The 12368-nt window shown below is 52.4% G+C and overlaps 1 protein-coding gene across 1 annotated transcript in view; it reads right to left on the bottom strand.

Moving 5' to 3' along the window:
• COL17A1 (collagen type XVII alpha 1 chain) overlaps positions 1 to 12132 on the bottom strand; it is a 41161-nt gene extending 29029 nt beyond the window's left edge. The window contains 10 exon segments of the mRNA XM_062214201.1: positions 350 to 421; positions 971 to 1129; positions 2248 to 2391; positions 3980 to 4027; positions 4991 to 5026; positions 5887 to 5934; positions 8054 to 8185; positions 9161 to 9265; positions 10267 to 10311; positions 12075 to 12132. Coding sequence (XP_062070185.1) covers positions 350 to 421; positions 971 to 1129; positions 2248 to 2391; positions 3980 to 4027; positions 4991 to 5026; positions 5887 to 5934; positions 8054 to 8185; positions 9161 to 9265; positions 10267 to 10311; positions 12075 to 12126 — 841 coding nt within the window. The 5' untranslated portion in view covers positions 12127 to 12132.
• Between the last annotated feature and the right edge of the window lie 236 nt (positions 12133 to 12368).

The raw sequence follows: 12368 nt of genomic DNA, 5'->3' as shown, positions 1-12368 counted from the left end.
AAGATCTGAAATAAGATTCTTCTAAATTAACTTTCCCCCTGAAAACACCGTAAGTCCACTTCTTTCATCTCCCCAATGCTGGCGGACAATCAAGGTCCCAGCTGAGAGCCAGTAGGGCAGTGTGGGCTCAGGCCCAGCCCCTGCTGCTTCCCTGTCCCGTAGCCAGGTGCTGTGCCTTCTGCATTCGAAACACTTAGCCTTGGCCTCTGAGGGGCCGAGTGCACAGGGCCACCCCTGGCAGGCAGGCTTTCTTCTGTAGAAACTGGGCTGTTTTCCTCACCAGGAGAGAGCATTCTTAATGTTTTTAAGCAGAGAGCCTAGAAATGCCACTCAAGGTGGCGACACCCACCTGAGGAGCAGGTGCTGAGTCCGGGGTGCAGGGTGGACGAGCAGGATGCCATGTTATTTGGAACTCCAAAGACTGCATGGGGGAAGAGGAGGGCTTGTGAGAGGGACACCCAGCCCAGACCAGGGACACAGGCTCGGGTACTGTGGGAGCACTGGAAGGCATGCCAGGATCGGGGTTTTCTATTTTGTTACATTCTTGTTTCCAGAAAAAAAACTTAATAGCCAGTTCTCTTGCCTTGCAGCTGAGAGCTGAACATTAGTCTGTGGCGTCCATCCCTGGGGCTCCAGATGATCTTGGGTCCATCAAACCCGGAGTGGACAGTGGGCCCAGCTAAAGGCTCTCTTGTCAGTGACCACATTTTACAGAGAGGACCCTGAAGCTAAGACAAGTGAAGGGACTTGCTCCAGGGGTAGGAACTAGTCCTGCGGATGCACTTGTTTCTATTCTAACACCCCAGAAGAAGCAGCTTCTCAGCTGAGCTGAACCGAGGTTCTGGCGCAACTCCAGGAGCGCTTGAGCACAGAAGGACCCCGCAGGAAGCCTTGGGGATGGCCAATGCCCAAGGGGTCCTTCGGCTGCATGGCGCAGGTGCGGCAAGGTGGGTATGCCACCGCTACCTACCTGATCCAGCCGAGTAGGCGTTGGTGTTGAGGAGGGAAGAGCTCTGCGTGGTCATGTTGTTGTGGTATGTCCCCATGGAGGACCCCGCAGGCAGCGTGGAGGACCACATGTGGGAGGGGAGGTTGGCGTCCAGGATGGTAGTGTCGTAGGCGCCTGACACTGGGGACAGGCACACGCATGGCCCAGTAAGAGATGGTGCCAGGTGTCCCCATGAGGGCACTGGGTTTGCTGGCACTTTCCCGGTTCTAGCACTGAAGGCTGCAGTCCCAGCAGCACCCCTGTCCAGGGTGACCTGGGGCAGCTGGTGGTCCCGCTCCCAGCTGAGTTCTCCTGGCTGGGGAAGACCTGGTCCCTTGGGTGAGAAGTTCTTGGCAGGCCTTGGTGAAATTCAAGGTAGGTCCAGTTTGCCTGGAGGCCCACCCGTTTCTCCTTCCAAGGCCCTCTCTGCCTCCTGGGGGGCTGTCCTCTGGTGGTCTCCTCTCGCCTTTGGCTGACTCCTGTGCCTTCAGAGATGCCTGGAAGCGCTCTCTGGGGAGCAGTGGGTGCGCCCAAGTGCAGCCATGGCGGGCTGTGTGTCCGGAGGGAGCCCTCGGGTCACAGAGGCCATGCTGCACCATGACAGCCAGATGCATAGAGGGGCTTTCCTGTTCTGTTCTGTGTGCTCACCCTGCAAGAGGGAGCTGGCCACACGGGGCAGGAAGGGTTTTCTAGGAAAAAGCCGCAAGATCAGGATTTTCCCCCAGGAGTGACTGAGAGAGCCACTTGGTATCATGGCAGACCGGGCTTCTTCCCTTGTAGCCCTCTGAGGCTCTGCTAATTTACCTCCCTGCCACACACAGCCCCGCCTCACCCTTTGGAGGCTCTTGACAGATGCGGGGGGAGTGACCCCCATCCTTCTCGACTGGGGCCTCCCAGTTTGCTGCTGCCCCAGGCCCCTTACCTCCAGAGGGCGGTGCCCGCAACTGTCTGTATGTTGCTTTCCCCAGGACCTGCTGTGTGGCCCAGAGGAAGCTCGCACTAAAGATGCCCTGAGCACATTGCTCTGTCAAGACTCTCCTGTGTGAAGACCCCAAGGCTTACAGCTGGCTGCAGGGTGCCCAGCGGGAGGGGGTAGGACACAGCCCGTGTTTCATGCTGCCCCAGGGAGCAGGTGCTTGTGCTTGGGAGGTGGCCAGTGAAGCCTGGGAGGCCTGTCAGGGTGCTCTGAGTTCCCAGGCTGGGGAGAACCCGCCCTCTTTGTCCAGTTCCCCCATGCCAGAGGGGGCCCTGGGGCTTACCTGACTGGGAGCTGGCTGTCACCGTCTTGGTCTCCACGGTGCCTTTCTTGGGGATGGGGAGTGTGTTGGAGGAATTCCGGGTGGGGCTCGCGCTTGCGGACCGGCTGCCCTTGAGCAGTCGCTTAACATCATCCAATTCCGTCCCTGTGAGAAGTCCCCCCGCCTTTCGGTGAGGCCCAGGATTCCTCCCTGAGTCCAGCTGCAGGGGGAAGAACACTGAGGACGTTCTGAACACTAGGGCCAATGGCATCTGCTTCACACACGGGGCATTGGGGATGATCACTTTAACATTTACATTTCGCCGGGCCAGTATTATGGCACAGAGGGTAAGCCGCCACCTGTGATGTCAGCATCCCACATCAGGGAAGAGTTTGAGTCCTGGCTGCTCTACTACCGATCCAGTTCCCTGCTAACTCTGCCCTTCAAATAATCTTTTAAAAAAAATTTGCATTTTGCAAATTACAATGTGGCACTTTGTAATGTTCACATCCCCATGAGAACAGAGCTTCTCATAAGGATGTCAGAGTCCTCGGGAGAGGTTTCCTAATTAGCCCTCACAAGACACCACATGGGTGACAATGCAGCTGGAAGAGCCTGGCCTCTGGGACCAGTGGGGAGATCTGTGTGTGGGACAGTTAGAGAGCCAGGCCCCCTGGAACGAGTGGTTCAGCAGTACTCACGCCTCCTGCACAGGGCGCCTCCAAAGTCAGGTCCCTACCCTCGTGTGCCCGGGGGCCTCAGCTGGAGTCTGCGGCCCTAACTCCTAAGCATTAGGCTGCTTTCACATGTCATTTACTTCCAAGTCTGGCTGGCTGCTCCTGTTTGCAGCTAGGACAACGAGTGCAGCAAGCCCCTGACACCTCCTAAAGTGGGAGCTAGGAGAGGAGGCTGACGTCCCGCAAGGTTGGTACGTAAGGGCAGACAGATGTGCACACATGTGCAGACAGCTCGTCTGTGCTGGGGGAGCTCCCAGCCCCACCCCCTGGAAAGCACCATCCTTTCCAGGCTCAGCACTCTTTGGCTTGAAGGACTCAGGTAGGAGGGGGTCAGACCTGAAGTTGGATCCCATGCCCCCAGCACTGAGCTCTCTGGACACCCACTCCCCATCCCCGTGCCTCTGCATCCGGAGTCCCCTGGCCCAGTTTTCCCTTCATTGACTCCTTGTGCTTGGCTCTTGCCCTAAAGGTGGGGCTCATTTGAAAAAGTGGTCAAGTAACTTCCCACTTGAATTTCAGGAGGCCAACAACTCCCATAGCTCGAGGCTGGGGTAAACTCTGACATCTGGCCCTTCTCTATTCCTAACTGTCCCACGACTCCCTGCACTGAGCTGTGCCTTGGGGGTTTCCTGCTGGCTCCGTCCTCTGAGCCTAACTCTGATTTGCTCTTCATCTCCCTTTAAGCAACACCTAACCCAGGAAGGCCTCTGGGGGTACCCCGGAGCTGCACCCCACTCTGGCCAACGAGGGGCCTCTCCTCTGTGCACTGAGCTGGGATGGTCTGTTGACTGGCCAGCTCCCAGGAGTCTGTGAACCCCTAAGCAGCAGGTGCCATGGTTTGCTCAGGACCTAACACAGCACCGGCCGAGGGTTCCAGCTCATAGAAAGTCTTTCAGACGTTTGGTAATTGAGGGCAGACATGTATGTATGCACGCACGCACATACACACACACACACACACAGGGCTAGCCTGGATTCCTGGATCCTTTCTGTTCAGCAAAGGAGTTACCACTTACATCTGGTAGATGGGGATGCACTCTGCAGTCGAACTCGAATTTCACTCTCTGTGCAAGGGAAGAGATGGAGAGGCTGTGAATGGAGCGGCAGCCACTCCAGTCCCTGACACCCAACTCTGCATGGCAGAGGAGTCCTTGGGCCACCCTGAGATTTCTGGTTATGGCAACAGGAAGCTAAGGACGACCAAGAAAGGTGCTGTTTAAAAAGGGACGGCCCTTCTTCTGCACCCCACCTGCCAGCTGCACATGTCCCAGGCTGGGCAAGGTGGCCCATGACTCTCAGTACAGACCCACCCCTTCCCGTGGTCCAGTTCCTAAACACCAGACCCACACTTCTCTGCTGCCTCCGTGGCTTCTCAGCCATGCTAGAATTCTAAAACCTACAGTGTTTGTCTTTTCAGAAATGGGAAGGGCAGGGAGCGGGCCGCTTATTAGTTGGCTTCAGATGGAAAAGCGGCCTCTTTCAACTGTCAGCCTCAAATCACGGTGTGTTCCCAACTCACCAGTTCTTGATGACCACACGGCCTGCAGGTAGTCTAGGCTAGTGTGGAGAATCACCAAGCTGGGAAGGAGTCTGCCTTCCCCAGCCCCACAGACCCCTTCAGGGCAGCTTTTCCCAGGGTGGCATCTGTCTCCCATGGGAGCAGATTACAAAGAGTCCTTTGTCCCTGAAAGAACTTGAAACCCATGGGCTTTTGCAGAAAGACAATGAAAGCCAACCCAGAACCTAGAAAGGAATCCCCCCAGGGTAGCTGTCTCTACTGAGAACCCAGGCCAGACAGCTTTGCTGGTTCGGTACCATGCGTTTTCACTCCTGCTGCTTCCTGCTTGAGAGATCATGGCCAAAGCTATCCTTCTCATCCTGACAGAGCCAGCAAAAGGTTCCCAGGATATTCTAAGCTCCTTGAGGGCAGCATCCACCCGTATTTATTCTGTTCCCCCTGTGCACATGGCAGTTGCTCAGAGAACATTTGTGGAAGGAGTTCAGCTGGACCCAGCGTGAGCACTTACCTCGTGTTTGGCTCCGTCCTCTGGTTGAAGAAGATGCTGAGAAACAAATAAACAAAAAGTAATTTTAGGCGTGTATTCGAGGTGGTCTGTTCAATATTTTTTCAAAGAAGCAGATGTATTTTGGGGGGTATTATTTCATAGAATGTCTAAATCTGGATGGAGCTTTTCTGTATGGCTGATGCTTTAATAAACAGTGACCCTACAGAGAAAGGGCGGAGAATGCTCAGTGGTGCCCTGGCACACTGAGGCTGTTCACTTGGCTGAAGTGCCTGCTCGATGCGTGGTCCACTCGGCCTGGCTGAGTACACTGATCAAATGGGTCCCAAGGCTGCCAAGTTTGCTCTATGCTTGTTTAGAGACCACCCTGGTTCTCCCTCCATAAGCAAATAAACACAGTTGCAATCACTACTGTAATTGATGTTGTGTCGCTGGTTCATAGGCAGAATGGGCTTCCAAGAACAGGGAACAAAGACACAGGGCCAAGTGAAGGCTCAGAGCAAGGTCTCACTCAGCCTACAGCCTGCCTCTTTGAAGTGCGCTAGACCAAGGTGCTGGGATATTTGGCTTGTGTGCATCCTAACTGCTGCTCCTCCTTGCTGAGTGGTCTCTGTGTCTGATGGAGGGGAGCAACCCTACAATACAGCTTTGCCCTGGGAGTTTATCTCTCCAAGGATGAGCCTTGTCCAAACACTTAGCCATTTTAGTAGTGCTTTGAGAAGGTACCTGTGGATGCATCAGAGGACAAAGAACACGCGGAAAATGGGTCAGCAGAGGTCAAGCCTCTTTGGGAGCCTTCATTTAACCCACGAAGTCCCCCGTCCCTCCCACCCCACCACTGGAGCATTCTCCCAGAGCCTCTTTGCACCGATTCTGCAGAAAACCAGGAGAGGACGTACCGAATTCCTTCCGGGGGTACTCAGGGGAGGAGTTGCCGCTGGAGCTCCCTGAAGAGAGGGGATAAAACACTGAGTACAGATGGCTGCCCGGCCCCTGGGGCTTCCCAGAGGGTGGGGTATAGGCCACATCCAAGTCCCCACAGCCCTAGGGTTCTGGAAGGGCATTAGCGGACTTTCCTGGCGCTCCAGGCTCAGGTGCAGAGCTGGACGCACCACGGCCAGGGCTGCAGCACACCACTGTGTCCAGAATCGCTTCAGAGGCACGGGTACTGGCCACGGAAAGCAGGGGCCCTGTTTGCCTGCCTTTCCTCCTTCCTTGCTTCTTGCATGCCTGCCTGCCTGCCACTGAGAACAGCTTCATCTCAGGACAAAACAACCGAATTCGTCTATGTGGGGTCCTCCACCTGGAGTCCCTACTGTGGCTGTCGGCACCACCAGGAACCCCACCTGACTGGGAGCCGCTGACTCAGTTTCTTCCTGACTTTTAAGCCATGGCCACCCCTGCCAGTTCCACCTCCCACCATTGGTCTTCCACCGCCAGCCCCCTCCTATCCCAAGGTTACCAGCCCAGGCCCAGAAAAGCGTTCTCTCCGGCTTACTGTGGATTTCCTCCCAGCTCAGTACTGGTGTTTAGTCTCTCTTTTACCAGTTCCTCCTGCACGTGTCTCCCCCAGAGTTCTTACCCTGACCTCAAATATGATGGACTATTTCGCTAAAAAAAAAAAAAAAAAAAAAAAAAAACCAAACCAAAACATCCATGCCTTCTCATTGTGTCTGGAATAGAGTCCAAATTTCTTATTCCATCATCATATTGAATCTGGCTCCCTCCAGCCCTCTCCACATGGGTACCAGGCCACCTCCTGTACCAGCCCTGGGCTCTCCTTCCTGTCTCTGTGTATGCTGCTGCTTGCCCAGCCTGCACTGGAACTCTCTACCTCTGGGTATCTGTCTCTTATGCATTGTGAAGGTCCAGTCTTTCCTGATTTCCTTAGCTGAAAGTGATAACCTACTTGGCAGTATTTTTTTTGAATCTGTCATCTTTGTCTGTTAGACTACAGGCTTCTTAAAGACCAGTTCTATGTCTGATCCATGTAACACATTCAACACAGTGTTAAACACATGGAAGACATTTAATAAAATACTAGTTGCAGGGGGCATCATTGTGGAGTGACAGGTTAAGCAATGGCTTGTGATGCCATTGTACCGTGTGGGCAGTGGTTTGAGTACCAGCTGCTCTACTTCTGATCTAGCTCCCTGCTGGTGTGCCTGGGAAGGCCGGAAGATGGTACAGGTGCTTGGGTTCCTGCACCCATGTGAGAGACTAGAAAGAAGCTCCTGGCTTCAGCCTGGCCCCAGCCTGGTGATGATAGCCATTTGGGGAATGAATCAGTGGATAGAAGACCTTCTCTCTGTATCTTTCTCTCTGTAACTCTGCCTTTCAAATACACATAATAAAATCTTAAAAAATAAAAAAGTCTAGTGGGAAAAGTGACAAAATGGATGACTGAATGAATGAAGTGGTAAATGAACGGTAACATCTTCAAGTAACGAGTCCGTAAAGAAGGGTGAGAAAAGAAGGCGGGGTGGGGACAAGGTGAGGAGCAGATGTAGGCGAAGCCAGATGGGCTACGTGTCGCCCTTCAGAGTGAAATGGTATCACTAGGGACCAAAGTTTAGGTGAGCTGGAATCCTCACAATCTTGCAGTGCGTCCCTCCCTAACTGTCGGCTTGCTATGCCCACCTTCCCAGGATGCACTGGTCTCATCCCGGAGCAAGGAGCTTGGTAGGATCCCACTGCATTTTTACACTTAAGGCACCACCCCTACCTCACTAAAAGAGGCCTAGAACAGGGGTGAGGTTTCTGTTTGTTGTGGACCATGTTGGAGGCACTGCTCTTGTTTTCTCTTTCACAGGCAACCCTGTGGCCCACTCACGATGGGTGTTTCTCTCTGCAGGGCCCCTCGCTCATGCGTGAACGTATGTTTGCACCCTCACTGTTAAATAAATCCTGTTCCTATTTGCACATCGCTAGTCTCCACCTGGAATTCCTATCTCTGTGTGAGGCAAGAACCTGGGAGAGAAAAGAACATGCCTGCGCCCACATCAGAGGGCCGTGTGAAATGCTGGGAAGAGAACGGCTCTCTCGGGCCGCGTGGGGGGCGGGTACCTTCATACGTTCCATGGCGGGTCCCGTGACTTTTCCTCTCGAAGGTGGAGCCTGGTGAGTTGGGCAGAGTGGAGGCGGGCGAGTGGGCCCTCCTGTAACTGGAGGTGGAGGTGCTGCCTCGGAGGCTTCCACCTGCGAGCAGGGAAAAGCATCGGTCCTCGTGGAACTTGAGCCGGCACCGGGCAGAAGGACACTGGGACCCAGGGATCTTCCCAAGGACTCTCAGGCAGCCCCTAACTGACAGGGGGGCTGCAGCTGAAAGGGCCTGCCCTGGCATTCCTGGGGCTGCCAGGAAGTGGAAGTGGGCTGGGGGGCGGTTGGCTATTGCTTCTCACTCCCGTGCATTCCCCAGGGGACAGGGACGCCCTTCAGGTTCACGGTCGGTCGTGTGAACGTGAATGGAAAGGGCTAGCAGGGCTTGGCTGGAGGCCCCAGTGTTTGCTCCTGGACCCCTGCCTCGACAGGCTGGTGAGTCCCCGACTGGGAAGTGTGACGCCTTCCTAGTTTCTAGTCATCAGCATGGCCCTTCTGGGGTCTGGGGTCTGACTTGCCAGTTTCCCTTCACAGTTTTCTAAGGGGCTTCAGGAATTAGGCGTGTGTGCTTCTCATTTCTGAGTTTGTTTTGCCTTGTTTTGCGAGGTTGTGAGTTTGCCAGGATGTTTCACTGGGAACGCTGGGCCTGTGTTGGAATCGTGCGCCATGAGGCTGCAGATGCTGTTAGCCCAGTAACCCAACCGTTCTGTTTCTCTCACTGTTAATACAAATCGTAAACCCTCAAACGGGCACACCCGTCTCTAAGAGAGGTCTCAGAGGGAGTGATTCAGCGAGTAACAGCCACCTACCCAGAAAGCTTTCTTAATTAATGAAAGTTACTCCTACTCGGAACTTAATGAAAATTGATCCTTTTCTAAGGAGTCTTCAAATGCTGGTAATTCAAAAGTTGCTCCCTCCCTGCATTGTGTGTCATTTAGATAGCACTTTGGGCATCTAGAATGGGTGACAAGCAGCTGCAATCGTCCCTGGCACGCACTGAGCCGGGATGTGTCAGCCCGTGGGGCCTCCCTGCCCATCTGCTCTTCCTGGGCCCTTGTACCAGGAGCCACTTACTTGAGTTTATGTAGCTGCTGCTGCCATGAATCAGGCTTTGCTTCTCCATCCGGCTCCCTCCACCGAGAGAGCCTGTTTTAGCATAGCCATTGCCGGTGCCCCCCTCTGCCAGGAGCAAAAAGTAGGTGAGTTTCAGAGCCAAGTCCGGTCAGAAAGTGTCCTCACCCCCAGCCCTGTGGAAGCCTTTCCTGTTTGTCACCAGGACTCATTTGGCTTGGGGTGTCTTTTCTGCCTATGCTATGGGGTGCTGCTGAGAGCTGCCTGCTCTGTTTTGTTTGTGATACAAATATCTAGGGTAAGTATTCGGCTGGATTTAGAAGGAAAGACTTCTGGGTAGAGCATAGTCAGATGCTCATTGGAAAATTTTCAAGCTAGAAAGGGCAGCTGAGTGAGGCACAGCTCCTTGCATCCAGGACCGGGGTCGGCTTGCTTTTTCCAAATGCCTCTCCAGTGCCCAGACATGGCCATGCCAAACAAGTCGGAGGGACAAGGGACAGCTCTGGGGTGCTGGCATCTCATCGGCAGCCCATTGCAGCTCCAACCTTGTCAGCTGATGGGCAGGTTCTGCACATTCCCAGCCAGCCAGGCTTTTCCTGGGAGGTGCAGGGGTAGCTTTGGGGCTCAGATGCCTAACGCAGAACCCACGAACCCTCAGGAGTGCCTGGGAAGAAGTGAACTCAAGCGGAAGCTTCACTGGACGAGTCCTTTCCTGCTACCTCTCTCAGGTTGGGTAAGATTTCTGATTCCATTGTCCAGAATAGGCAAATCTATAGCCCAGAGAGAAAGACTGTAGTTTCCAGACCTGGAGAGAGTAGAGAGAGACTGGGAGTGACGGCTAAGGCCATGAGGTTTCTTTTTGGAGAGAGATGGGAATGTTCTCAGATGCCAGCAACAGCTCTGTGACTACTCTAACACTGTTACACTAAGTGTACACCACTGAGTTACACACTTTTATCTGGCAGGCTCTGTGATACACAAATTAACATCTAGACAGCTGTTACAAAAAAAAGTTGGGTAATTTGGGTTTGTTCAGTGGGAGCGTGAGCTATCATGGACAAGATGACAGGGGTGGGGCTGAGAAGGCAGCCATGGAGGGAGCTACTTACTTGGTGGTAAGGAAGTAAGTCTTGTAGTCACTGTTTCAGTGATAACTGGAATGAGACAAAGGAAAGATGAGGTCAAGTGGGATGCAATGACATCTCTGTATTTTGGCAAGGTCCCCCAGCTGTCAGAGGCTCAGCATGTTACAGTTAGTTCAACAGATTTGTGTGCATTTGTGCTTTCAGGTTTGGTATCCACTTCACAGGGCATGAAAATATGAACAATAACAATGAGGCTGAGTGTACCTGGAAAACTACTTTATATTTCTTTGGAACCAAAAGAAGTTACCCACTGATTTGCAAAATGAGTTGTCTTGGGATCTACGTAGCACCTTTGACAATTAGGTCTGGTTTGGGCTATGAGTCTGACCTTGAAGGAGGGCCATGCCGATGTCTACCCAGTCCAGCTGGGACCAGCACCCTGGCTGATGTCACTTAGCACTGCTCTATGAATCTGGAAATGCTTCAGGACACCATGATTCACTCCAAAATCCTTAGGGTCAGCCTTGAGTGGGGAGAGGCGTGGGAAGGAAGGGGTCTGGGTGACCCACGTTTGGTGCTTGGTAAAATCAGTACGAGGCACACTTGAAGAACCAGCTCCTTTGCATCTCCTCCCTCCACACTCCCATAATTGAGTTTCTCAGGATTTGAGAGATCAGGAGTCTATGGAGGCCATAAAAGTTTCAGGTGTTCTCAAGGATGCCAGTTACAAGCAAGAGCTCCTGCCTTCCCGAGTCGCCCCTTCCCCTGTGGCAGCGCAAGGAGGAGAGGTAGAGTCCCCATACCACAGCAGGGCCAATTTTGTGCTCTGACCACAAGTGTTACCAACTCCTTTACCCTTGGGCTTATCGGCTGGGATGGCTGATCTTTGAAGCAGACTTCCCGTGTGTGGGCATGTGTGTGTGTGCACATGCACGTGGGCAGGGCTGCCGAGGGGGGAGCAGAGTGGAAGGAGCCAGGGCAGGATCATTCTGTGCCATGTGGAGCTGTACTGTTGGCACCCGCCCACCCCACACTGCTCTCTTTCCTGTCCTGCTTCACACTACAGTTTCCTAATTAGTTTTGTTGTCCAAGCAGGAGCCTGGGGGTCACAAATATAACTGAAACAGCATTCAATGCATAAAAAGGAATGGTTTTTCAGAGTGAAGTGTCAGCTTGATTTGAATAACAGTCCTTGAACTTTCGCTAAAACTCTCATTGTATAGACCTTTGGGATTTCTTGACACATAAAAATAAATTATTTCCTAACCTAAAGTTCCAAGTCTGTGGAGCCAGAATGTTTTATTGAAGATATATGAAAGTCACAGAGTAAGTGAAAAAGTTCCTTAATTTAGAGTTGCAAGGGGGACAGTTTAAATGTCTCTGAATTTATCATTCGGCAGTTTCACAAAATAAATGTGTCTTTTAAATTTTTAGTGTAGATTTTGACTATGACACTAGTGTCATTTCATCTTTGGGCCTGCAGTCACTGGGATAGCACATGTTCAGATTTTTGTTTTCCCATCAACCTACAAAGAGAAATGATTAAACAAACTGCGATGAACTTATTCAACAGAATACTATGCACTCATTAAAAATGCTGGTTAGGAAAACTACATTGAAACTGCAATTTTTGCCTTTGAGGAGAAAGCAGGACACATTTTAATCACAAGTGTGTTAGACTACGAGTCAACAGGGTCATCTTCTGGGGAAGAATAAGGTCCACTTGGGAACTTGTCTGTAAAGATTCATAAATGACTCTTATTCTGTTTCCAACACATTCATTACCTTTGTTATGAAATAATTATAAATGTAAAAAAAGTGAATGCTCTTACGTCTTTCAGTGACTTCCGTGCCTTCTCGTTTGTTTTTCTTGGATACATCCATCCCATAGCCACCTGTGTGGGAAAAGTCAGAAACCAGGAATGGTCATGTTTCTTGCTTTTATTTACTTATTTTTAATAATTTCTATTTATAGGGCGGGCGCTGTAGCTCATTTGGTTAATCCTTCACCTGTAGTGCCAGCATTCCTTATGGGTGCCAGGTTCTAGACCCAGTTGCTCCTCTTCTAGTCCAGCTCTCTGCTGTGGCCTGGGAAGGCAGTGAAGGATGGCCCAAGTGCCTGGGCC

Source organism: Lepus europaeus, chromosome 17, assembly GCF_033115175.1.
Source record: "Lepus europaeus isolate LE1 chromosome 17, mLepTim1.pri, whole genome shotgun sequence".
NCBI lineage: Eukaryota > Metazoa > Chordata > Mammalia > Lagomorpha > Leporidae > Lepus > Lepus europaeus.
Note: the sequence above shows the minus strand (reverse complement) of the source record. Positions and strands in the feature narration are given on the sequence as shown.